The 25,687-nt window shown below is 38.8% G+C and overlaps 1 protein-coding gene and 2 long non-coding RNA genes across 17 annotated transcripts in view; 1 reads left to right on the top strand and 2 right to left on the bottom strand.

Moving 5' to 3' along the window:
• The window catches only part of TBC1D4 (TBC1 domain family member 4), a 207,556-nt gene that overhangs the window by 50,426 nt on the left and 131,443 nt on the right, over positions 1-25,687 (bottom strand). For 12 of the 15 annotated variants that reach the window (XM_081549932.1, XM_081549928.1, XM_081549927.1 and 9 more), the window contains 4 exons: positions 17,820-17,952; positions 13,052-13,143; positions 12,650-12,760; positions 8,459-8,578 (listed from right to left, as the gene is read on the bottom strand). In XM_081549932.1, the coding sequence (XP_081406058.1) occupies positions 8,459-8,578; positions 12,650-12,760; positions 13,052-13,143; positions 17,820-17,952 (456 nt within the window). Of the gene's footprint in view, positions 1-8,458; positions 8,579-11,438; positions 11,553-12,649; positions 12,761-13,051; positions 13,144-17,819; positions 17,953-25,687 lie in introns of those variants that run through there. The other 3 variants (XM_081549935.1, XM_081549931.1, XM_081549942.1) reach the window with 2 other exon arrangements.
• On the top strand, positions 15,646-20,485 carry LOC145529475 (uncharacterized). The gene is made up of 2 exons (XR_014071272.1): positions 15,646-18,649; positions 20,391-20,485. It is a non-coding gene; the product is annotated as an uncharacterized LOC145529475 (long non-coding RNA).
• LOC145529476 (uncharacterized) lies at positions 20,113-24,576 on the bottom strand. Its single transcript, XR_014071273.1, has 2 exons — positions 22,491-24,576; positions 20,113-21,099 (listed from the first exon to the last, which is right to left on the bottom strand). It is a non-coding gene; the product is annotated as an uncharacterized LOC145529476 (long non-coding RNA).

Raw genomic sequence — 25,687 nt, forward strand, 5'->3', positions numbered from 1 at the left:
TCTGGTCCCATCACCTCATGGCCAATGTTTGTCACAATGGAAACAGTGACAAACTTTATTTTTGGGGCTCCAAAATCACTGCAGATGGTGACTGCAGCCAGGAAATTAAAAGACGCTTGCTCCTTGGAAGAAAAGTTATGACCAACCTAGATAGCATATTAAAAAGCAGAGACATTACTTTGCCAACAAAGGTCCATCTAGTCAAAGCTATGGTTTTTCCAGTAGTCATGTATGGATATGAGAGTTGGACTATAAAGAAAGCTGAGCACCGAACAACTGATGCTTTTGAACTATGGTGTTGGAAAAGACTCTTGAGAGTCCCTTGGACTGCAAGAAGATCCAACCTGTCCTTCCTAAAGGAAATCAGTCCTGAATATTCATTGGAAGGACTGATGCTGAAGCTGAAACTCCAATACTTTGACCACCTGATGCAAAGAACTGACTCACTGGCAAAGACCCTGATGCTAGGAAAGATTGATGGTGGGAGGAGAAGGGGACAACAGAGGATGAGATGGTTGGATGGCATTACTGACTGGATGGACATGAGTTTGAGTAAGCTCTGGGAGCTGGTGAGGGACAGGGAAGCCTGGCGTGCTGCAGTCCATGGGGTCAAAGAGTTGGACACGACTAAGTGACTGAACTGAACTGAACTGATTAACGGCCATTCCAGCATGGTAAATAGAACTGTTCACCACCTATTTCCGTTATTGCTAAATCAGCCATCAGATAACCAAATACCCAGACTGAAGTGACTTTGGTTACAAGGTTAAACATTGTTCACATATAAGATGAGAGAGTATCATGAACTTGATGTCACATACAGGTAAACACACATGGAAAGTAAAACACAACAAACCACAACAATTAAAAAGAAAATGGCTTATTACATATAGCTTCTCATAAGCTAGATCATAACTTACATTATAGGATGATAACAAGCACAGGTTTAAAAAAGAAAATGTATCCTAAAATGTATGGATTTATCTTCATTCATTATTCCATAAAACATAACTACTTCAGGAAAGCATTTCTCTCCAGAAGACTAGATAAAAGTTTGCTTCAGTATTGGTGAATTGGTTCTTTACTTTCTTTTTACACAGTCCCTTCATATGGATTTCACAGATGATCTAAGAAAAGAACCAAAGAGATCATCTCATCTATTTCCCTCACTTTACATCGGAAGAAACTGAAGCCAAGTATTGAAGGAACGAAGATGGAAAGGCTGGTTGGGAACCACATCACATAGAAGGTCTTAGGAGACAAAATAACAGACTAAGAAGTTCTACATAACTCTAAAACACATGGGAAAGTTCTGAAAAGAGTAAGTAGAAATACATCAAGTCGGTGTGACAGTGACTCTGCACAATGAAAAAACACCCAATATTTTTATAGCACTCTACAACATTAAAGAGTGTCTCCAAACATTCTTGGGTTTCATTTGGTGGGGAGGGAAAAGGCATTAAGCTCCACTTTAATTTTTAATCAAAGTAATACCTACACAAAGTTTCAAAAGTCAAACTGGGGACTTCCCTGGTGGTCTAGTGGTTAAGAATCCACCTTCCAATGCCAGGGACACAAGTTTGATCCCCAGTTGGGGAACTAAGATCCCACAATGCCAAGGGGCATCTAAACCCACGTGCCACAACTGGAGAAGCCCCCATGTGCTTCAACAAAGACCCAGCACAACCAAAAAAAGGTCAAACTGTACTACAAAACTTATAATGATAAAGGACAATAACTAGATCTGTCTCTCACATACTGAATCCCATTCTTCAAAAGTAAGCACTTGAAATTAAATTTATGTTAATGCTTCTGTTGTTCAGTTTACTAAAGTATAGTTGTTGTTGTTGTTGTTCAGTCGTCAAGTCGTGTCCAACTCTTTGCAACCCCATGGACTGCAGTACGCCAGGCTTCCCTGTCCCTCACCGTTGAATCGGTGGTGCCTTCCAACCATTTCATCCTCTATCGTCCCCTTCTCCTCCTGCCTTCAATCTTTCCCAGCAAAAGGGTTTTTTCCAATGAGTCAGCTGTTCGCATCAGGTGGCCAAAGTATTAGAGCTTCAGGGACTATCTATTGACCTCCTACTCTGGAAGATGAGACTTTAGAATTCTAACTTCATTACCCATCACCATACACAATTCTCTCTTCCCTTCTTTTCCAGTAGACTTAGATCACAAGTTTCAGTTAAACTAATATTGCATTCTTAGATTTTTATGACCCTGTAAATACTGTCTGCACCTGAGCTACATACATATTTCACTATTAATACAACTCACATCTTGTACAATTTGTTTTTCAGGGAGTTAATCACCTGAAACGTGTGAAAGTGTTAGTCATTCAGTCGTGTCCAACTCTTTGCAACCCCATGGACTGTAGTCCACCAGGCTCCTCTGTCCCTGGAATTCTCCAGGCAAGAATACTGGAGTACGTAGCCATTCCCTTCTCCAGAGGACCTTCCTGACCCAGGGATTGAACCCAGGTCTCCTGCATTTCGGGCAAATTCTTTACCATCTGAGCCACCAGGGAAGCCCCATAACTACCTGAGTAATCACTAATTTATTACTACTAATTTATTTGTTTATCATTTATTTATCACCAACAGGGCTTCCCAGGTGGTGCTAGTCATAAATAACTCGCCTGTCAGTGTAGGAGATGCAAAGGATGTGGGTTCGATCCCTGGATCAGGAAGATCCCCTGGAGGAGGGAATGGCTACCGCTCCAGTATTCTTGCCTGGAGAATCCCACGGACAGAGGAGCCTGGAGAGCTACAGTCCATAGGGTCGCAGAGAGTTGGACACAACTGAGACGACAGCACCAACACAGCACATTATGGCATCCGTCACGTAATGCATCAATTACATTTTTTTCTCTTTCTTTGAGCAAACCATTTTTGAGACTTCTGTCTTCCTGTCCCAATCTGGACTGGTAGAAATTCAGGTTTGCCAAATAGATCTTTCCAGTATTCTCCTTCACTATCAACCTAGAAATTTCCTCTGATGCTATCCTATGTTGAAATTTCTGTTTCCCTGGGCCATGTCTTCCTCTTTTTTAGCTTACTTCTTCATTTTAGTGGAACATAGATTCCAGGTGCTTTCTGAGAAAGGGAGACTGGGAAGTATTTTTTTTTAACTTATCAACATATGTCTGTAAATGCCTTTGTTCTTTATTTATACTACACTAATAGTTGGGCTGAATACACAGTTCTGCTTGGAAACATTCCTTGAGGCTATGTTAGCACTGCTCAAGTGCCTTCTGGTACAGAAGTCTAATGTCATTGTGATTCCTGACCCGTACGACCCTGTTATTTCTCTATGGAGCAGAATCTAAGTTTACCCTTGGGCATTATGAAATTTCACAATGAAGTGCCTTGGCATGGCTTTGTTCAGTCTTTCTATTGTGTATTTCCTGAGTCCATTAAATTTTGAAACATGTCCATTAGCTCTGAGAAATTTAATCAGAAATTTAAATCATTAAATCATTTAAATGATTTCTATGAAAATTGCTGCATGTATTTGCTTTCTGGAACTCCTACCCCTTGGCTTTTGGACCTCCAGACAGACTCTTTAACTGTTTATATTTTTCTCTTATTTTCCATTTCTTTCTCATTTTGCCTTACTTTCTGGGAGACTTTTTTCAACTTAGTTTCATTGCCTTCTGTTGAATTTCTCTTTTTATGTTCACTATCAGAAAGTTATAAAAGTTCTATCCTATTCTTAACTGACTCTTTTGTATTTATGGTAGCTCATCTTGTTTCATAGAAGCAATACTTACTCTCATGCGTATATATATCACATATATATATGTGTATATATATCAATTATAGTTTTCTATCTCTGGTGGCTCTGTCAATACCAACTATATCAATCATAAAACTAACAGCTGCATCTAATATTACCAAATGCTTACCATGTACCATGTATTATGTATTCTATCATGCATTACCTCATTAATCCCCACAACAGTTCTAATGAAGTAGATACTTAATTTGGCTCAACTTTACAGATAAGGAGACTGAAGTTCTGGTAGCTGAAGGAGCCAACATTTACACGGTTAAAAAACTGAACAGCAATTTGAATTCAGGGAGGACAACTTTAAAGTGAGGCTCTTGAGCTCAATACTAGTTCCTAAAGATAGAGCTTTATGAAAAGTAAAATTACGAATAAAATCAATTAGCCTACATTAGTTGTGTTATTTTGTAAATGTCCTAGAATTTGATCTAGGCTCTTTCAGTTCTTCAATTCTATGCTATAACATGACATACTTCCAATGATAACTATACATGTGGCTGATAAATCATGGGGTTCGAGTTTGTGGGCAAGAAAAATGGACCATGTTGCTTTCTGCTATTTTTCAGCTGCTACTTATATGCCAACCTGCCTGGTTATTTCAAACAGGCTATTTGCTCACCATAGAGAAAGCATTCAGATGGATATCAAACCATTTCCATCGTTAAAAAAACACTGTCACACATATTACTCACAGGAGTGTTTTATCCACAAGTTTTTCTTAAACACAAAGAAAAATAAACTTACTTTAAAATTTACCCTACCACAATTGTTAACTCACACATTTTAACAAATAAGGACAATGGCTATTACTCTGAAGAAAACATAAAATAAGGACTTTTTTCCGACTCACACTTTATATTAATAGACAGTTCTCTTTTAGAAAATATGCATGAAATAATTAATATATGAGTAAATATTCCTCTTTTGAAAAACTTCAATTTGAGAAAAAGCAACAGACAGACAACAAGAATACAAGACTCTGTCTTCTCATCTTTGAACAGATAGCTTTTTCAGTTTTACTACATTATGATTTAGTAACGCATGTGTCAAGCCTTTTCCTTTGGACTCACTTTTTAATTGTTTATGAACTGAGCTTTAAAGCATTTTGAAAATGTATCCTATTTCATAAACAGCTATAGCTCATTAAATGAAATATTCCAACATTTAAAAATAGCAGCAATTATGAGCCAAACTATGCCTGGAGGGACAACTTTCTACTATATCACTCAGAGAGAAAAATAAATAAATAAACTGACAAGTTTTAGAAGTAGGCAAAACCCATTTTCCATGTAACCTCTGAAACAACATGGTTAGCTGCCAACATTTCCAAGAAGTCCATTTTTCTGCATATGTTGCAAGCAAGACCTTGTTAGCTCACATAATTTATGGCATTTGGCAGCACTTTGGGACACAAAAGCTACAGTATCCACCTTGACCAGAATAGACTGGCAGTGCCCTCATTGGAAATTCATTACAGCTAATCAAGGCTACGGAGTGGCACTTCAAAGTCAATCACATAAATACTGTGCAGAATGCCAAGGTACTCAGTAGAATAACATCCTTGTGTCGTTTGTCAATGACAGGTTCCAGGGCTTACCACTGCTGTATGTACCACCTCATATCCACAGTGTGACATTTTCCTAACACACTGACATTTCATCCTCACAGCAATGGGCCCTAATCAGGATGGATGGGAAATGTTTTCCCATTTCACTAGTGGAGGAAAAACTGTTTAGAAAAGGTAAATAATTTGTCCAAGGTCATAAATAAAAAACCTGCTTGGTCAAGATCTTGAATTCAGATCCCCTGACCACCACGTAAATGATCGGTCTACTAAAATTCTCACTAAACACTATGGGAGAGAGGGAGAAAAGGAGAGCGGGAAGGAATGAGAGAGAAACAAAGAACCTAACTGATTTATAAATGTTGAAGATGAGGAGATAAGGAAGTTTTATGAGAAGTTGCATTAACACACTTCTGACAAATCTTCTAGAGGCTTTTTCCTAGATTCTGTTTTCTGCTAATAAAATAATAGCATTGTCAGATGACGATGATTGCTGTAGGGCTTTTGTTAAAATTAGAAGACTCTCCATCATTAATAGAAATATCCATACAGGATTTTAAATTCTAGCAGAGAAATAAAAATAAGAACACCAGACATCAGAAGACTCTGTTCCAATGCACTACTGCGTTGACTTTCCTGCCTTTAACACTTTGGAAGATAATAGGTAGTTATTTTGTAGACTGTATCTCAAAGTGGGTTTGTTGATGTTTCCTTATGATTAGATTCAAGTATTGCCCCTCTGGTGGGAATACCACAGAAGTGCCTCTGTATTCTTTGTATCTGTGGCACAGGATTTCAATTTTGTCCATTGTTGATGACATTCAACTTGATCATTGATTAAGAAAGTGCCTGTCAGCCTTTTTCATCATAAAGTTACTATTTTCCCCTTGTAATTACTAAGTATTCATTCTATCCACTAAATATCCTCATAACGATCAAATTGTCAATTTATTTTTCACATCCAAATAGACTCAGTTTCCTTTCATCCAGGAAATGGATACCCACTCTAGCATTCTTGCCTGGAGAATTCCATGGACAGAGGAGCCTGGCAGGCTGCAGTCCATGGGGTCACTGAGAGTCGGACACAAGTGGGTGACTAAGCACCTTAGTACCTTCCTATTATACAACAGGCTACTGTCTGTTGCTGTCCATTATTATGACGCTCAAATTGTCTCAGATGTCACCACTGGAATCCTTCAAGGTGTTTATGTCTTTGTGACATCCTGCCATCTCTCTTTGACAACTTCTTTATTATCTAGAATGCCAAGGTGCTCTGGATTTATCTTGTAATTTCCATATAGTCCTGGAACTAGCCATTTCTGCCAGGATCCTGGTTCCCTCTTTGTTTCTGTACAGAAACCGAAATCCGAGTCCTAGATCAAAAATCTGGTCACCCAACCAGACTTTAACTTGGTCACCCGACCAGGCTTAATTTATTATCTGACATGTATAGAAAAGCTGTTCCCAGTGCCTATCAGTGGACCATATATACACATTTACACACATATACATATATTAATACGTATATTACATACATATTATATGCATAATACATGTATATATTATTCTATTGCTCAAAATAGAAAAACCAAGATTCCATACTGCTACCTCTGAGTTGAATTCAACAGCAGCAGAATTCATTCTAATTCCTCCTCCCCTTTTAAATTTGTAATTCCCTTCTCCCAGAATCCCACCATCCTTCAACATTTACATATTTGATCAGTTCCCTGTATGTAACCAATGTCCACAATTGGTAACTCACCCTCTCCTCACCCCACCTGGCTCCAGCAGGCCCACGCATGGGTGCCATCCTTGTACTGGGCACCTGGAATGTTTTCTTCCCTCCACTCTGTCTCTGACACCCCACGCTGAGCCATCCTGCTTCTGGGCACCCTCTTCACCTACTCATGTTCCACTTGTAGAAACCAGGTTGCCCCCATAGGCTGACACTCTCCTCACCACACTCTGGTTTCTGCACGCTGCATGGGGCCACCCACCCCCCACACACAGCACCCATTCAGGCTGTCTCCTTGCCCTGAGCCACTGTGTCTCCTCTGCCTTACAGACTCAAGACATATACCTTGCTATGTCTTCTCTAGTAGCTTCAGGAGTGAACTGTTCAGGAAGAGGAAAATGGAGAGGAAGAGAAATCACTATGCTATTTTTAAACACAATAAATAAATTCACTGAATAGAATATACATGTTTCTGTCAATCTACACCTAATGTTTTTTTCATTTTAAGTAGAGGATAATTATAATATTGTGATGGTTTCCTTCCATGGAAGCAACCTAAATGTCCATTGGAAAAGAAAGGATAAAGAAGTTGTGGTAGATATACACAATGGAGTATTACTCAGCTATAAAGTGAAATTCATTTGAGTCCGTTCCAATGAGGTGGATGAACCTAGAGCTTATTGTATTAATGCATGTGTATGGAATCTAGATGGAGAAGGCAATGGCACCCCACTCCAGTACTCTTGCCTGGAAAATCCCATGGATGGAGGAGCCTGGTAGGCTACAGTCCATGGGGTCGCTAACAGTAGGACATGACTGAGCGACTTCACTTTCACTTTTCCCTTTCATGCATTGGAGAAGTAAATGGCAACCCACTCCAGTGTTCTTGCCTAGAGAATCCCAGGGATGGCAGAGCCTGGTGGGCTGCCGTCTATGGGGTCGCTCAGAGTCAGACACGACTGAAGCGACTTAGCAGCAGCAGCAGCATGGAATCTAAAAATGCTTCAAGTTTTCAGCATTCCCTCTCAGCTCCTAAGAATCAGTAGAAGAAAGACCCCCATTATAACTTTAAATGGTAAATGATAAAAAGTTCATACAGGATTGGACATCAATATTCTATTTCCCCTCTTCTATACATATATCTCAACTACTAAATGTCTACTGTTCAAATTCAGATAGAAGACGCACAAGAATAAATCTGGATCTGAGAATAAAACTTATTTTGAGAGATTATTTTAAATAAGCAGTAACTAACTTAAAGTTATCTTAGTAGATTTTTTTTAAAAGGAAATCTTCTGTAAGCCAGTTGAGAATGAAGCAGAGAAATTAGAAAACACATAATATCTTGAAGAGCCTCAGTTTAATCTTACCCTTGAGAAGATATTTTCCAGGGAGCTAGTTAAGGATCTCTTAGCTTTATTTTTCAGAATGTCAAGTTTGAACCTTCCACTGCTTGTTGCATTTTCCGGGATTGTACTATTTGAAATAGTCTATGGAAAGAAAAACATAAATTTTGGTTTGGAAAAACTCAAGGTTAAATGAAGCTTTAAAGACAGGCTTATGATTAAGCCATTAAAAAGCACAAGAATTCTTCTGGAGCTCTATTAAAGAAGTAATAATTTAGATTCCACATCATAAACACACAGATTATAAGCAAATGGGTTTAATTTTTAATATTATAAGTAATAAAAAAAAAGACAGAAATAAGATCTTTCCTTTACGCCTTTCCTCTCTGCTAATATATTCCTGCTGGATTTAACAAAAACTAAACCTAAGATGTCATTTTTTGCTGCTGTTATTTTGATTAATAACTATAATCATACCTTTCCAAATTGCATACTTTATATCCAAATTACCAAGGAAAACACAAGAAACAGTTTTCAAAGAATCTTTTAGTAAAGCTGGATTCTGCTAATGCCTTTGTTATAATTCCTTTTTCATTTGCAAGTGGGTCATCTATCTTTTCGATCAACAAGTACTCCCTGTGTGAGAACCTACAATATGTCCACTATGTAAATTGAGATTCTCTAAATATTTTTTCCTATACAGACATAAAAAGCTACTATGTATATCACATGGTTCTTAGTGCCAGAAAACTTCCAAAAGAGAAAACGTATCCTTTGCTTTTGGAGGAAATATCTTCACATGTAACAGTGAAAAGAAGCAACACATAAGTATCAAACATGGAACCATGAGCTGTGGCTCTCAATGGTTAGGAAGAAAAAGATACACAGGATTTAATGTGGACAGGAATAAAAAAAGGGTGAAGACTTTCCCAACACTGGGGATGATGCTGGCAAAATCATAAAGGCTGGGATGCTCACAGGACGGGATGTCAGTACAGATAGTTGACTAAAACAGAAGGAAGTGAGTGGAAAGTGGGAAAGTGAAGCTGGAGATAAAACCTTGATCTTTAGTGCTGGGTAATTAGGAAGAATCACTGATTACAATTTATAAGCAGAGGGGCATCACTGTGAAAGTAATGTTTGAGGAAGAATTATGTAAAAAGAGTGTCCAAAAGTCACTCAAAGAACTGGGAAATCAGAGACTGGAGGATCAGATGGGAGGCTTCAGCACAGTCTACACAGGAGGCAATAAAGGTCCGTAGTGGTGGCAATCCACTCCAGTATTCTTGCCTGGAGAATCCCAGGGACGGCAGAGCCTGGTGGGCTGCCATCTATGGGGTTGCACAGAGTCAGACACGACTGAAGCGACTTAGCAGCAGCAGCAGTGGACTTGGTGTCACAGGATCATCTAAGGAGTTACTGATAAAAGAAACAGGGCTGCCATCCATAAGGAAAGAAAACAATGGATAGGAATGTGGGCTGGACTGGGTTCCGGCTGTGTATAAGGACTAGGATGACTCATTATTCTAAGGTTTTGGGATGAATGATGCAACTAAAACAGGGAAATCGTATTGGCATTGAGCACAATGCCTGACATAGCAGCTACTCAGTGAACTTGCTGTTGTTTAGTCTCTCAGCCATGTCCCAATCTTTGCTACCCCATGGACTGTAGCCCACCAGGCTTCTCTGTCCATGGGATTTCCCAGGCAAGAATACTGGAGTGGGTTGCTATTTCCTTCTCCTGGGGATCTTCCCAACCCAGGGATCAAACATAGGTCTCCTACACTGCAGACAAGTTCTTTACCACTGAACCACCTGGGAAGCCCACTCAGTGAATACTAGGTGAGTAAATGGAAGGAAGAAGGGAAAGAGAGAGCAAGGGAGAGAGAGAGAGAGGGAGGAATTTAAGTATACTAGCAGGAAAACATACATAAATTGTTAAAACCTCCTCTGTGACCTTGAGCTTTCTCCATCATATAGAAAATTTGTATCACTACTCACATACTGCCTTTGGCCTACTGGTCAACATGACTATTACCATCAATGACTGATTTAAGCAAACCCATTAACAGATTTTACTCTTTAAGTTTGTTGACCTTCCTGTGTCATTGAACATCACTGATCTTCTTACTTGAACTTTTCTCCTACCTTGGTCATACCATAATAAATCTTTCTACCTCATTATTCCCTTTTGGTCTTTTATTACTGGCTCCATTTTAATTTACTTATTGCCTAAAATGTGGGTATCCCTCAGAACACCCACCTTTGACTTCAAACCTGTGCCACAGCTCATTGTCTTCTGTATTTATAATGTCAACTCAAATTCTACGAGCACCAAACCCATTTTCTAATTATATCTCAAACACCCTTGCAAAATTGAATTCTTCTTTCTTATTTCCATCTTCTGCCCTACTCTTGTTTTCTTTCTGTATTTCTTAGCTATTGCACCCAGTTCTTCCAAATCTGAAACCTTGAAGTCTCTCCCAGCAAGGCCCTCTCAAATCCTAAACATACCTATCCAATCAGTCACCAAGTCCTAAGGATCATGCCTCCCAAATAGCTCTTGACTCAGTGTCTCCCTTACATCTGCAGAGCTCCAGTTTAGCCTCTCTCTAAGACAAAATAAATTTTTCAAGATAGAATCATTTAATCTACTTATGTCCCAGTGCTATCTCTGTCTAGTACATACTTATATATCACTGTGCCAATTACACTGTATTTCTGTTTTCACTTCATTTGATTATATGTTGGTTTTTCCTTCTAAACAGTTAGAGGTCAGAAAAGAGCTGTCATTATTCATCTCCATTGCCTAGTACATAGTGTGCACTTGATAAATGAATCACTTCTCACATAGTCTATTACCAGAGTCTCCCAATTCAAAAATATGACTTCAGTCCTGGCACTGTCAACCCTCTCACTCACCAAACAGCCCCACAACCTGACCATCACTATGACAGAAGAATTATCTGTTTAAAGTAAAAATCTGATTTTCTCATGGTCTTACCTGAAATCCTTCAATGGCAAAGTCAGGTGTAGCACTTAAGGCTCTTCATCATCTCACCACTGTCTAGCCTCCAGCCTTATTCCCCATCAATTCCCAAGCAAACCCTAAAAAGCCAGTATGTCCTTGGAGGGCCTGCAAGGAGTATGTTCACTCATGGTCACAAAGTTACTACTTAACTGCTCAGTGTTCCTTCTTAAAATACAAATCCTCATCTGTTCTGATTAGAAAACTTTATCTCCGCTAAAACTCCAGCCCCACCCTCCCCTAAAAATCTCTTCCTCTCCAATTCTTTCATGCTTTCCTCTACCCTCACTCTCTGCTCTGGCTCCAAAGCAAACATGTAGCTACTTTCATGTTCACTGCACATTCTTTTAAAAAGTTATCTTGTTGCCTCTACTACATGTATCCATTAATATTTATGGTCGCAAAGAGTCAGACAGGACTGAGCAAGTAACACTTTTCAGTTTTAAGCTTTAGGTTTGCATTCCCTTTTGGATTATTTGAGCTCTTCTCTGCAGGCTATGTCATCCATTGATGTCTTTTTTGTCACATTATCATATAGCTTGGCTCATAGAAGGTCCTCTAGAAGTGCTTGTACAATAAATAATTAAGGAATCACTTATCACATGGCATGTGATTTGTTCTGAATAGAATGAAATAAAAATATAAGCTGAATTAGTGTTATTGAGGTAAATAAGTCATAATTTCCTTAGATGTCATTGCCAGTGGTCTCACTTTATCTACATGCAGCTGAGAACACATTCTAAACCATGTGCACAGAAATATCATCCCTTAGTTTGCAGTCAGGAGAGCCATTTCCATGACATTACTTCTCTGCATGTTTGTTTTTTACCGCTCAAGGCTGTGTAAGTTTTTAATGAAATAAGATGTTCATATGGATTTGAAATAAAATAATGGATTAGTATTACTAAAATATGTACGTTTATTCTAAATCATGAGCATCTGCTATCACTGGTTTTCTATCAAAACTCACAATTTTTTTACATTTAAAAAGCATCACAGTTTTATCTCCATGTGCCAATGCTTGCTAAAATTTACTATAAAATTTCTGAGATACTAGGGGGAAAAAGATGATTAGGGCTTAGCCCTTAAGATGAGAACACAAAGCAAAGAAACTCCTTTTACAACTTCTATAAAATTTTTGCTGAATATATGAAAAAACAAAATCAGTCAGGGAGCAAACATCTCACCAATGGGCCTTCCCCGATATGAACATGTGTCTTCTGCTTGGCTTCACATAGCTGCCTCAGATGTAAAATCACAAGTTCATTCTCCTCCTGGTCATTGACTGCCTTCATTTTCTGTTGAAGACAGACCAACAGCACATTACGGGAATACAGCGTCTACTGTTTTATTCTCATTTAATTTTATCTGTCTGGTAGACAAACGTAAATAAAGCTAAGCGCTTAGCTGCTCTTAGGAACCAAAGGGGGTCCTATCAGAGAGTATAGTGGGATGCCTAGTAACTATCAGAGAGTATAGTGGGATGCCTATCTTTCATTTCAGATAGAGAAATGGAAAAAGGAACTCAAAAAACAGGATCCAATTCTCATTCTTTATATATTATTTGTGAGGACTATAAATCATGTTACCTGAACGCGTTCAAAGATGTCAGCTTGCTCGTTATCTGTCAGGGATGAGAGATGCCTCTGTATTACCAGCTTGGCTCTTGGCGGATAGAGACCTAAGGGAGATGATGGGGATTGGTGTTAAACAGGTTCCAGCCACAGAGATATATATGTTAATCACTCAGTTGTGTCTGATTCTTTGCGACCCCATGCTGTACCCCACCAGGCTCCTCTGTCCATGGGATTTTCCTGGCAAGAACACTGGAACGGGCTGCCATTTCCTTCTCCCGGGGATCTTCCCAACCCAGGGATTGACCCAGGGTATTAGAAAAAAGAAAAACTTCTAGAAACTTCTCAGCTCTACATTTCTTTGTGCAATATACAACAAAATGCTGTGAAAATCTGTGATCACGTTCAGAAACACTAACCCTGGGGACTGAACCCTGCACTGGCAGGTAGATTCTTTACCACTCAGATTTACATCTAAAATGCACTGCAGCTCGTCCCTTCACCAGCAGGCTCTGAAGGTAAACCTTCTCAAGGAGTTGTGTTCCTGCCTACAACAAACCTCGGAACACTGCAATGAAATAATTAAATGGAAAATCTCCTCACCAAAAACAATGACCCCTATAAGCGATCTTGATGTCAGACTTATTAACAAAAAATGTCTACATGATACCAAACCAACAGCTAACCAGACACCACTGAAGGTACTAACAAACTTAGCCACCCTAGAAACTTAGGTGGCTATTGCTGCTGCTGCTGCTGCTAAGTCGCTTCAGTCGTGTCCGACTCTGTGCGACCCCAGAGACGGCAGCCCACCAGGCTCCCCCGTCCCTGCGATTCTCCAGGCAGGAACACTGGAGTGGGTTTTAGCCTTGGCCAAAATCTCTAAGCTAAAATTGGACATTTAAAAAAGAAAAAATGACTACTAATATTAAAAAGCAGAGCTGGAGCTTATTAGGTAGGGAGCTCTCCCCTTTATGCAGGTCTTGGTAATAAAACTTCAAGGACATCATTAGTACTTACGGACATTTTTTAGTGTTACTATTTTCCCAGTAAACTGTTTACCTTCTTATGTTATTTAAACATCTGCTGTACTTCTACACATAATTTAGATTAAATCCTCAAGCAAACATCTTTTCCATGAAAACATTTTTGTTTTAATAATTTTTTTAAAAGAGGAAATGAAATTCATATTAATAATGATTCAACTGACCATCCATTTTGAAGAAACAGATCTACATAGTTAAGAGTCACTTATAATATTGCTACGGTACTCTGATTAGAAAGAGGATATCCAGCTATTCATATTTAATGACTCTTATAGATAGACTGCACTTTAAAATCCCTAAGAGAGATTTACCTCAAAATATGCATTGTTTTAAAACAATAAATAAACCAGAATTCCTATCATGGTGTGTAGAACATGTACAGGGCCACCGCTGGACCTGTTTTAAACCACTATCTAGTATAGGATGGGAACTGGAAAGAAGAAAAGCTTCTAGAAACTTCTCAGCTCTACATTTCTTTGTGCAATACACAGCAAAATGCTGTGAAAATCTGTGATCATGTTCAGAAACACTAAAATTCATTTTGACAGTGTGATGTCACCCACTACCACAGCTTATCATTTGCCGGCAAAGTCTCCTGAGGCAGTATATTAAGAAACTGATTCATGTGAGTAGGGTTTTTTTGTTTGTTTGTTTTATATTGTTTGTTATTCCAGTATGTTATTAGCATGTGTAGGAGGATAAAAGATTAAAAAGAAGAAAAGTAAAGAGGGTACTTACTTGAAGTATGTAACTAAATCTATAGCCCAGGAAGTTTCCTTTGTCTTTCATTTCAGTGGAAGAATTGCAAATAGCTGTTTATTATTTATTTTCAAACTATGCATGCCCCCTACACTGCCTTGAATCTGATTTGACTTCCAATTTGGAATCACTGATTAGTGAATTAACCAGTCCTGAGAGGTAAGTACATTATTTAGCCCCCACACAAGTTATTGTAGGAAAACAAGATTGAGGATAATTGTTCCATCTTCACAACACTCAGCATCACTTTAGTTTCACATGCTGAGGATGGGTCCTCGAGAGATGGCGCCCTCACACACTACTTCCTGGATTCACTTGGGTCCACCAACATGACTGTGCTATTCTTCCTGTCTATGCCCCTATCGTAGGCATAGATTATGTTAGCATACGTATCTACTCCCTTTCTTTCTTTCTTTTTTAGTACAAAAAGAACTTCATATTAATGCAGCCAAATATATTGACAGGACTCTATAATTCTCAGTAAGTTATATGAAGTACTAATATCTAGATACTCCTAAATACTCATATATTTGTGAGTATTCTCACTTTCTACTCCTATTAATTTGTGTTGAATCTGAATATAGTCCTTTTTCCAGCTTTATACTTTGTATATAACACAAGTTCAGAATCCACAGTTATCCTGCTCGGATGAAAACAGCCTTTATGGAAACACACTGATGCCACAGCTTCAGGACAGTGTGATACTGATAATCCTTGCTTTCTGATATTCTTCCAGAAAGAAGCATCAAGTTACTGTGGAATCAGATTGAACGAGTTCAAATCCTGATTCTGCCCCTCCTAAGCAGTGAGGATGTGACAGTTATTACCCACTATGCATCTCAGTGCCTGCTCCTCATGAGTAAAATGAGGATTAAAAACAGCACCTATCTTGTGAGATTTCTATATGGATGAAGTGGTCCAAGATATGGAAAACACAATAGTGCTGAGACACGGTAAGTCTTATGAGAGTATCTGTCTTACTGTTATTCCTTTCATTTTTACTGTCAGAGTACTGCCCTATCTTATGTTCTCTTAGCCTAATGTCAAAGACAAGGGTAAAAAATTGTATCAAAAAGTGTTAGCCAAGGCCTTAGGAAAAGAATCAGTGTGAATCTTTCTCAGTCAATATGAACCCTTCCTTTTCTCCTTTCAGATACATACCTACCTTGAAGGTTGGGGACCTTAAATTTCAGTCCATTCAACATCTTGGGAGGGCCCTACTAATTCTGGATGTATAGTTTGCATTCTCTTTCTTTACAAAGGTCTCTAAAACAAAAATTTTTAAAGGAACTTTGTTTTAATATGATTTGTATCATTTGCTACTGGTGGTTTTATCTTTTTCTTATAGATAATAACAGTCCTCACAAATTCCGAACAGCAATCTGCTATCTCCTCATGTGTTGCTTATCATTTAACTTCCAAGTAAGCAGTTGTTGTTTTGTAAAAATGTTAAGACTTTATGAAATCAAATCTGTCGATGTCTTCTTTTGGTAGTTTCTGCATTTCTGTGTTTTAATAAAGGCTCTCTTGTTTAGGGACAAAATAACATTTTTATTTTCTTTTAATGATTTTAGTATTTTGCTTGCTGACATTGAAGACTTTGATCCCTCTAGAATGTATTTTGAGTAGATACGTGGAAGGAATCTTTGTCTCTTTGGATGGCAAACTGATCCATCACCATCTCTTGAATCACTCGGCCTTTCCTCCCCGGATTTATATTCCCTTTACCATACACCAAAGAATGTTTCATTTTTGTAAAGGTTATATATATGTTTGAAAACAAGGCATGTTCTGTAAAATATTATAAATTTTTAAATTTGACTATTACATTTAAATAGTCCTTATTCACACAGTTGAGTGGACATTCAATAAATTTCGCCATGTGCCTATGATTTTCCTGCCTACTTAACAGATATCACAATTTACACTTACAATGGCTCATACATTCTCTGCTTTATTCTGCAGCTCAACCTCTCCCCATCAACACTAACATCTATCATACTGAATCACATTTACTTGCTCCCAAGCCTGCCTTCCCTTCAGACTATAAGCTTCCTGAAGGCACAGTCTACATCTCAATCATCTCTGCATCCCCAGTGCTGAGCACACTATCCAGCACATGATTTTGGGTAGGCCAAAAAGTTCGTTTCAGTTTTTCCATATGCAGATTTAGAAAAACTTGAATGAACGTTCTGGCCAACCCAACAGATACTTAGCAAGTGTCTATTAAATTGTGTGTCCTCTAGGGTACAATGGAGAAGGAAATGGCAACCCACTCCAGTGTTCTTGCCTGGAGAATCCCAGGGACAGGGGAGCCTGGTGGGCTGCCGTCTATGGGGTCGCACAGAGTCGGACACAACTGAAGCGACTTAGCAGCAACAGCAGCAGCCTCTCGGGTACAGTAGCTTTCAACCTTTTTTATTAGAGAAGAAGGAGAAGAAAGGAAAACTGAGTCAGAATCACCTCTTCCTCATGTCCCTCTCCCTCTTCAAAACACATTGTTTTTTCAACTTGCTTTATGACATCATGTCTATTATCTGGGTGATTTTCAAATGTCCCTCAAAAGTTAGGAAAGTTTCATTCCTGTTCTAAACCTTTAGGAAAAAAAGAACCCATCATCAAGTGAGAAGAGAAAAAAATCTACAGTCAACATTCTGGGAAGGTTTGCCTCTCTTCATTCCTTCAGCAAATATTTGGTCAGTTCCCACTGTGCACACAGTAGAGTCTTAACAACGGTGGGAAATGCAAGTTCCTCCCTGGAGTCTGCCTCTGGAAAAAAAAGTTAAAAAATAGAAAAAAGGAAAAAGAGCCAAGCACCTAGGAGAGACTGACTGCACAAATTTGACTGGATGTGAGAAATGATTCTCAGGGCTCTGGGTTCACCTCGAAACAAAGAAGCATTCAGTGACAGTAGCAACTTTCTCACTTCCTCAATGCCAAAGCAAACTCCTCTCTGCCAAGGCCAACTTATACTGTACCTTCGATCCTTTCACAGAGCTTATGCAAAGAGTGCATGGGGCAGGCCTCACACAGCTTAATCTGGGTCTTGGCACTCTGCAGGGCAGCAGCCGTGCTGAAAGCCTGTTTCAGAGTCAGCATTATCTCATCAACCTACAAGAAAAACAGAGGCCAGGTCTGCAAACGTTTGCCTTCAGGGTAATATATTAAAAGCCCAATAGCAATGTGAGGATTTGTTGATGCCTACTAAATCTTAATAATGTAATTTTGATGATAGAGAGAAAGCATTGTCTTGAAGTTAGACCTTCAATTAATTATACATAAAATTGGAAACTGGATGAAATAAGACTATTTTAATGTGTATAATACAACAATACTGACCTGTTACTTGAATGCTGTTTTTGAATCTCACTGAGTACTACGCTATCAGTTAAATGATAGTCAATCAGAACTTTGTTTTCTTTTTTTAAAATTTTATAGAATTATAGTTGATTTAGTTTAATTTCAGGTAGACAGCAAAGTGATTCAGTTATACATATACATATTCATTCTTTATCAGATTCTTTTCTCATATAGGTTATCACAGAATATTGAGTAGAGTTCCCTGTACTATACAGTAGGTCATTGTTGGCTATCTAAGGTCTTTGTTTAATTAAAGTAGTTTATCAGATGAAGATGTCTTTGGAAGTTTTGCCTGCAATACATAGGAAGCAACAAAATAAGTTTAACATTCACTTGTGTTAATAGGTATCTTATTCACTTTATCCTTTTGGATCATTTTTAGTGCAACAACAAGTGAACATGTGTTTAACCAAACTTCTGGGGAGAAATGAGCTCAATAAATAACATGGTAAGTGGGAGGGAGGTTCAAGAGGGAGAAAACATTTATACCTATGGCTAATTCATGTTGATGTATGGCAGAAACCAACACAATATTGTAAAGCAATTATCCTCCAATTAAAAATAAATATATTTTTTAAAAATTAAAAAAAAATAATCTTGGGGAAATTCTACGAAGGCTGCTGATGTTTCTTTTCCTAGAGTTCTCCTGAAATATAATCGATAAAGAGCACTGTATGAGTCTGAGATGTACAGTATGATTTGACTTACATGCATCATGAACTAGTATCACAATAAGTTTAGTGAACACCATCATCTCACATAGATGCAAGATTAAATAAACAGAATTTTTTTTTTTTTCCTTGTGATGAGAACTCCTGTCTTTTCTCTATGGCTTCTATTTATTAGCATTCTGCTTCTGATTTGTGACACTAAGAACTTCTGACATCTTCCTGTCTAATAGCTGGGTCTTACCACTAGGCCAGGAGCTTGAAAACTGCCAGCCTGTTTCTTCCTTGCTCTTCCAATGATTTAGTCAAGAAGTTGGGCTCTAGCATCCTGACCTCCTGGTTGCTTCTTCAAGGTGAACCAACAGCTCATCCTCCAGGCATTGTTAAGCCAACTTCAGGCCAGGCTTCCTCCTCGGTGGCACAATCATCAGAGTAAAGTGTAGTTTTCTCACCCATTGTAGAACTGAAGTCAAAGTCTAAAACCTGCATGGGGAGCTGTGAAGTACCAGGGCCTCATCCAAACTAACTATCTCTGATATTCAAAACCATTTACATGCTTTATAAACTATGCTTTGTTTTGTTCTTTACCATTCTGCTCTCCCTCCCACCCCCGGTTCCTCTGGGACCAATCTGTTCTTTGAGTGTATGTGTTTGTTTTATTTTTTATACTCTGCATATGAGGGAAATCATACTTATTTCTCATAGCATAATACCCTCAAGGTCTAGGTCCAGTAATGTCATAAATGGAAAGATTTCATGTTTTTCTATGGCTGAATAATATTCCATTATATGTATGTATATATACATATATATATATTCCCTGGTGGCTCAGATGGTAAAGAATCTACCTGCAACGCAGGAGACCTGGGTTCATTCTCTGCATTTGGAAGATCCCGTGGAGAAGGAAATGGCAGTATTCTTGCCTGGGAAATCTCATGGAGAGAGGAGCCTAGCAGGCTACAGTCCATGGGGTCACAAAGAGTCAGACATGATTGAGCAACTAAGCACATCACATACGTGTGTGTGTGTGTATATATATATATATATATACACACACATCACATCTTCTTTATCCATTCATCCATTGATGGGCACTTCCACTGATACCATATCTTGGCTCTTGTAAATACTACAATGAACATAGCGGTGCATATCTTTTCAAATTAGTGTTTTTAGTTTTTTCAGATAAATACCCAGAAATGGAATTGCTAGACCACATGATAATTCTATTCTTAATTTTTTGAGGAATCTCCATATTGTTTTCGATAGTGGCAGCACTAATTTATATTTCTACCAAAACAAAAGGCCAACAGGCACATGAAAAGATGCTTAACATCACTAATTTTTAGGGAAATGCAAATCAAAACCACAATTGAGATGTCACCTCACATACATATTAGAATAATTATTACCCAAAAGGCAAGAAATATTTAATAACAAATGTTAGAGAGGATATTGAGGAAGAAGAACCCTCGTACACATAAGCCATTTTTAAAGACCCTTTTCTCCCTTCTCTTACAGCCTGGTTTAAGAAAAATTTATTACTTAAAGAAGTTACTCCACTGCTGCATCTGAGTGTATGAAGAACCTGGAATAAACAGAAACTTTATCCACAAGTCCATTCTCTGTATCTCTATTTCTAATGGGTTCATCAGTATCATTTTTCTAGATTCCATATGTATGCATTAATATAAAATATTTGTTCTTCTCTTACTTCACTCTGTATAACAGGCTCAAGGTTTGTCCAGCTCAGTTCAACTAACTCAGATTTGTTCCTTTTTATGACTGAGTTAATATTCCACTGTTCATGCTGTTCACGGGGTTCTCAAGGCAAGAATACTGAATTGGTTTGACATACCCTTCTCCAGTGGAACACATTCTCTCACATTCTCCACCATAAATCATGTATGGATGTGAGAGTTGGACTGTAAAGAAAGCTGAGCAAAGAATTGATGCTTTTGAACTCTGGTGTTGGAGAAGACTCTTGAGAGTCCCTTGGACAGCAAGGAGATCTAACCAGTCCATCCTAAAGGAGATCAGTTCTGGGTGTTCATTGGAAGGACTGATGTTGAAGCTGAAACTCCAATCTTTTGGTCACCTGATGCAAAGAGCTGACTCATTTGAAAAGACCCTGATGTTGGGAAAGATTGAGGGCAGGAGGAGAAGGAGACGACAGAGGATGAGATGGTTAGATGGCATCACCGACTTAATGGACATGAGTTTGGGTAAACTCCGGGAGTTGGTGATGGACAGGGAGGCCTGGCGTGCTGCGGTTCATGGGGTCACAAAGAGTCGGACACGACTGAGCGACTGAACTGAACTGAACTAAATATTCCACTGTATATATGTACCACAACTTCTTTATCCATTCATCTGGACATAGTGGGGGAAGGAGAAGGTAGGACAAACTGAGAGAGTAGCACTGAAATATGCATGCATGCATGCTAAGTTGCTTCAGTCATGTCTGACTCTGTGTGACCCTATGGACTGTAGCATGCCAGGATCCTCTGTCCATGGGATTCTCTAGGCAAGCATACTGGAGTGGGTTGCCTTGCTCTCCTCCAGGGGAATCTGTCCAACCCAGGGATCAAACTCGAGTCTCTCACCTCCTGCATTGGCAGGTGGGTTCTTTATCGCTAGCACCACCTGGTATAATACCATGGGTAAAATAGATAGCTAGTGGGAAGTTGCTACATAACGCAGGGAGCTCAGCCTGTGTCACAGCCTCTGTGACAACCTAGAGGGGTGGGATGGGGGTAAGATTCAAGAGGGAGGGGATATATGTATGTATATATATATATAGTTGATTCACGTTGTATGGCAGAAATCAATAAAACATTGTAAAGCAATTATCTTCCAGTAAAAAATTTAAAAAGACACTTTATTCTTCTGATATTGCTTAAAGGACAGCTCAAGCACCAAGTAGCCAGTGATTAGTCAGCTATGTTTTACTATAACTTTTTAAAAAGCTCGTCAATAATTTCATATCATTCTATGTATAAAAAATGAAGTATTCATTATCTGCTCTTTTATACTATAATTTAAAAAAATAAAGATTTCTAATGCTCAAAAATAAAAGCACTACATGTTTTAGTGACTTTGCATTTTCATTTCATTTGCCTTGTTATATATTCAAAAGCAATTTCAATGACTTACACAGATATTTACTACTGTTTTCTTGTTTCTCATTTATTTAAGGCAGTGAAGGGATTAGTTATCTGTTTAACTTTCAGGTAGGTTTATTATTGGTTATTTGGTAATAATGTGATGTAAAAAGCCTCCAGTGGCAATACTGAAATATCATGATTTTTCAATCCGTTTCTAGATGAAACGAGATCATTTCAATGGTAACTGAAATGTGGCTACTGATTTCTCCCGGCCATAAATATTACTAAAATTTTACTTCTAAAATTTTAAGTGTTTTACTTTGTTTTAATATACCATTTTATAGATGGTGTATAAATTCTATGATGGTATCAGAGCAACTAAAAGTTAAATTAGTACTATGAAGTTGAATTCAATTCAGTTCAGTCGCTCAGTTGTGTCCAACTCTCTGCGACCCCACGGACTGCAGCATGCCAGGTTTCCCTGTCCATCACCAACTCCCTGAGTTTGCTCAACCTCCGGGAAGTTAAATTAGTACTGTGAATAACTTAATTGTTTTAATTTAGATTCAGCAACAATAAAAAGTCCTGGGAAGTGTTAAAAGGTTAACAGTAAAGGAATGAGTAAAGAGAAATCAACCATATGGAACAAAAAGAAAGTCTTCTTAGTGTGGTCATCAGGGAAAATTAAATTTCCAGAGAAAATTATGAGATGGAACAAAGAAAGCTAATTTATGATATTAAGGGGGAATTCCATAATGAAAATAGTGCTCATAAACATTTCCCTACCAAACTTAAGTTTTCTATAGCATTTAAGAATAAGAATCACAGAATATATGAGGACTTCAAAAGATTATCTAGCCTAATTCTCTGGGAAAATCTACACTCTTAACCCCACACAAAGCCTGGGTCTTGGTAATGTGGATTTTGGGGGGGTTGCTTTAATAGTTTTACTTTCCCTGGATACTGTTGTGTGGATCTGTGGATCTGTGGAGTTCTACTTTTTCTGTCTATGAACAGTAGTCACTTCCATTTTTTTCATACCTTTTAAACCACTTTTGGAGAAAGCAGAAATGATATTTTCCAGAAATCTCAAATGTGGTTAAACAAGATTCAGCCACTTGCTTTGCATTATTTTACAAAAGAAGGAAAGGAGGGAAGGAGGGAGGGAGGAGCACTGAGCATCTAAACTTCCCAAGTAACCCTCCAGGGCCCATCTGAACTCTGTACAGTAAGTCCCTATACAGGAACCCTTCAAGTTGGGAACTTTCAAAGATACAAACGTGTGTTCACATGTCAAATCACGTTAGGTTAGCACACATGGCTGGCGTAATTGTCACGTGCGTCCATCCTCTACCAGTGGCCATGCTTTTGTGTCCTTTACTGCACAGTACTGTTGTGAGCAACAAGAGGAGCTTACTAATGATGACCTGATAGAACCGGAGCTCCAGAAAAAAGACAAAGACGAAAGGAAGAAGAAGTAACTTAAGAACCAAAGGGATTCATGACACAGGAAATGGCAAGGGTATTTTCCTTATCTGAGGAGGCACTATTAGTTTTTGAGACCCAGGACCCAAACATAGACCAATACACAAAGATTGCAGCAGCCGTTCAGAACGCAATCCAGTGTTACTGTGTTATCTATGGTGAGAAAAAAAAGAGCTAATACTCAGACATCACTGGATTGTTTTTTCAAGAGGGTAGATGGAATTGAATCCAGCAAGGAAGCAGAACCTGTGCCATCAGCATGAGGCATGAGTGAAACTGCAGCTTGCCCTCCATCTCCTATTGCTGACAATCCTTCAGCTCTACCATCTCCCACCTCGTCTCCCTCCTCCAGTCAGTAACTCTTACTGCCTGTCCACTCGATGCCAGCCCCTGTGTGCTAGCTGTTGTACTGTACTACTATACTTTTCAAAGTACTGCACTGTAAGATAAAAAGTGTTTTCTTTATTGTTTTTGTCTTTTTTTTATGTATTATTTGTGTGAAAAGTATTAGAAACTTATCACAGTACAGTACTATACAGCCGATTGTGTTAGTTGGGACCTAGATTAACTTTGTTGGACTTAGGAACAAATTGGACTTACAAACATGCTCTCAAAACGAAACTCGTACGTGTAGGACTTACTGTACTGTTTATCAACTCATAACAATCTCTACAAAGAAATAAGAGAAAAAGCTAGTTGCATATTCTCTGTGCTCAGAGTAGATAAGTCAGCACGTGCAGTTTTGCAATATTTTTTCTTTCACAACTACCAAGCCACATCAATCATAACACTCCTTAGACCTATGTAATATTTGACTGTTTTATTCTATATGTCAGCTGCTTGAACCATCCTCCTTTGTACAGGAAATTTACATTTAATTTCTCCTGTAGCTTGCAATTCTGATGCCTCACCATTCAGTTAAGATGGTTACTGATAAAAAAAAGTGAGCAGGATTTCAAAGATTCCAGCATAGGCTCTTTCTTAAGAATAATGATGCCAGCACTAATATTCTGATGCAACTTCAGTGTAACATGAAGACATTCTCAGCCAGTCTTGTCTGTTGCCCGAGCCACAGAACTTCTCAAGAAGGAAAAACACAGCATGTTCCTAGACTTTCAACTCTGACTCCCTGTTCTGAAAACTCATCTTATGTACATGAGGGAAAAATAAAAATATGAAAAAATACAACAAAAACAAAACTTGTAAAAGAGGTTGGAAATCAGAAGGTTTTACAGTTTTCCTCCTGGTGGAGGTTATCCAGTAATCAGAAATTTGTTGTTCTTTTTGTTAGTCGCTCAGTCATGTCCAACTCTTTGCGACCCCACAGACTGTAGCCTAGCAGGCTCCTCTGTCCATGGAATTCTCTAGGCAAGAATAGTGGAGTGTGTTGCCATGCCCTCCTCCAGGGGATCTTCCCAACCCAGGGATAAAACCCGGGTCTCCTGCATTGCAGGCAGATTCTCTACTATATGAGCCACCAGGGAAGCCCTAATCAGAGATTAACCAGCCACCTATAAAAAGATTACCTGAAGTTAAGAGTAACACACTCTATCACTCAAAAAGACACTTACCGAGCCCCTGCTCTTCTAGAAACTACCAGGGGATACAACAACAGTAAGGACAGCCTAACCTTGTAGGATTCACCATCCAGTGGGGTGGAAAGTTATGTGAACACACATACAAGATAATGGATTTGCAGGAACTGTTAGAGATCTATGAACAAGGTACAGCAAGAGCACTGACAACAAAGCAAGGAAAGGGGTCAATGCCTGGAAAACGGTGTCAGAAAAGGGGTTACTAGGAGTTTATCTTTAAACAGGGTCCTAAAAAGTACACAGCAGAAAAGAAGGGGAAGGGGATTCAAGTCAGAGCAGAGCAAAGGAGGCCTGCTTCCCAGCCAATGAAGCAAGCGGGAAGAGAATGTGAAAACAGATACAGAAAGAGAACATACACGGTCTCCTTATATAGCAGCCAGGTGGACCCTCAAGGCTGGCACACTCGCATTCCCCACCTGATTGTATGACAGCAGTGAGCCCTGGCTCTGCCCGCCTCTGACAGGCAGACCCCTCACTCCATGCAGCCAACAGTTAGCTCAGAATTTCAGCAGCACTTCTGTGAGCCGCACCACCCATGTTATCTCCTTGATCTCATGTGTCCTGTGCATGAACCGTTTGTTGCTTCAGTAGCAAGCCAAATAAAAGCAACCTCACATCAGTCATCACAGCA

Source organism: Giraffa tippelskirchi, chromosome 12, assembly GCF_054371585.1.
Source record: "Giraffa tippelskirchi isolate mGirTip1 chromosome 12, T2T-mGirTip1v1.2.pri, whole genome shotgun sequence".
Taxonomy (NCBI): Eukaryota; Metazoa; Chordata; class Mammalia; order Artiodactyla; family Giraffidae; genus Giraffa; species Giraffa tippelskirchi.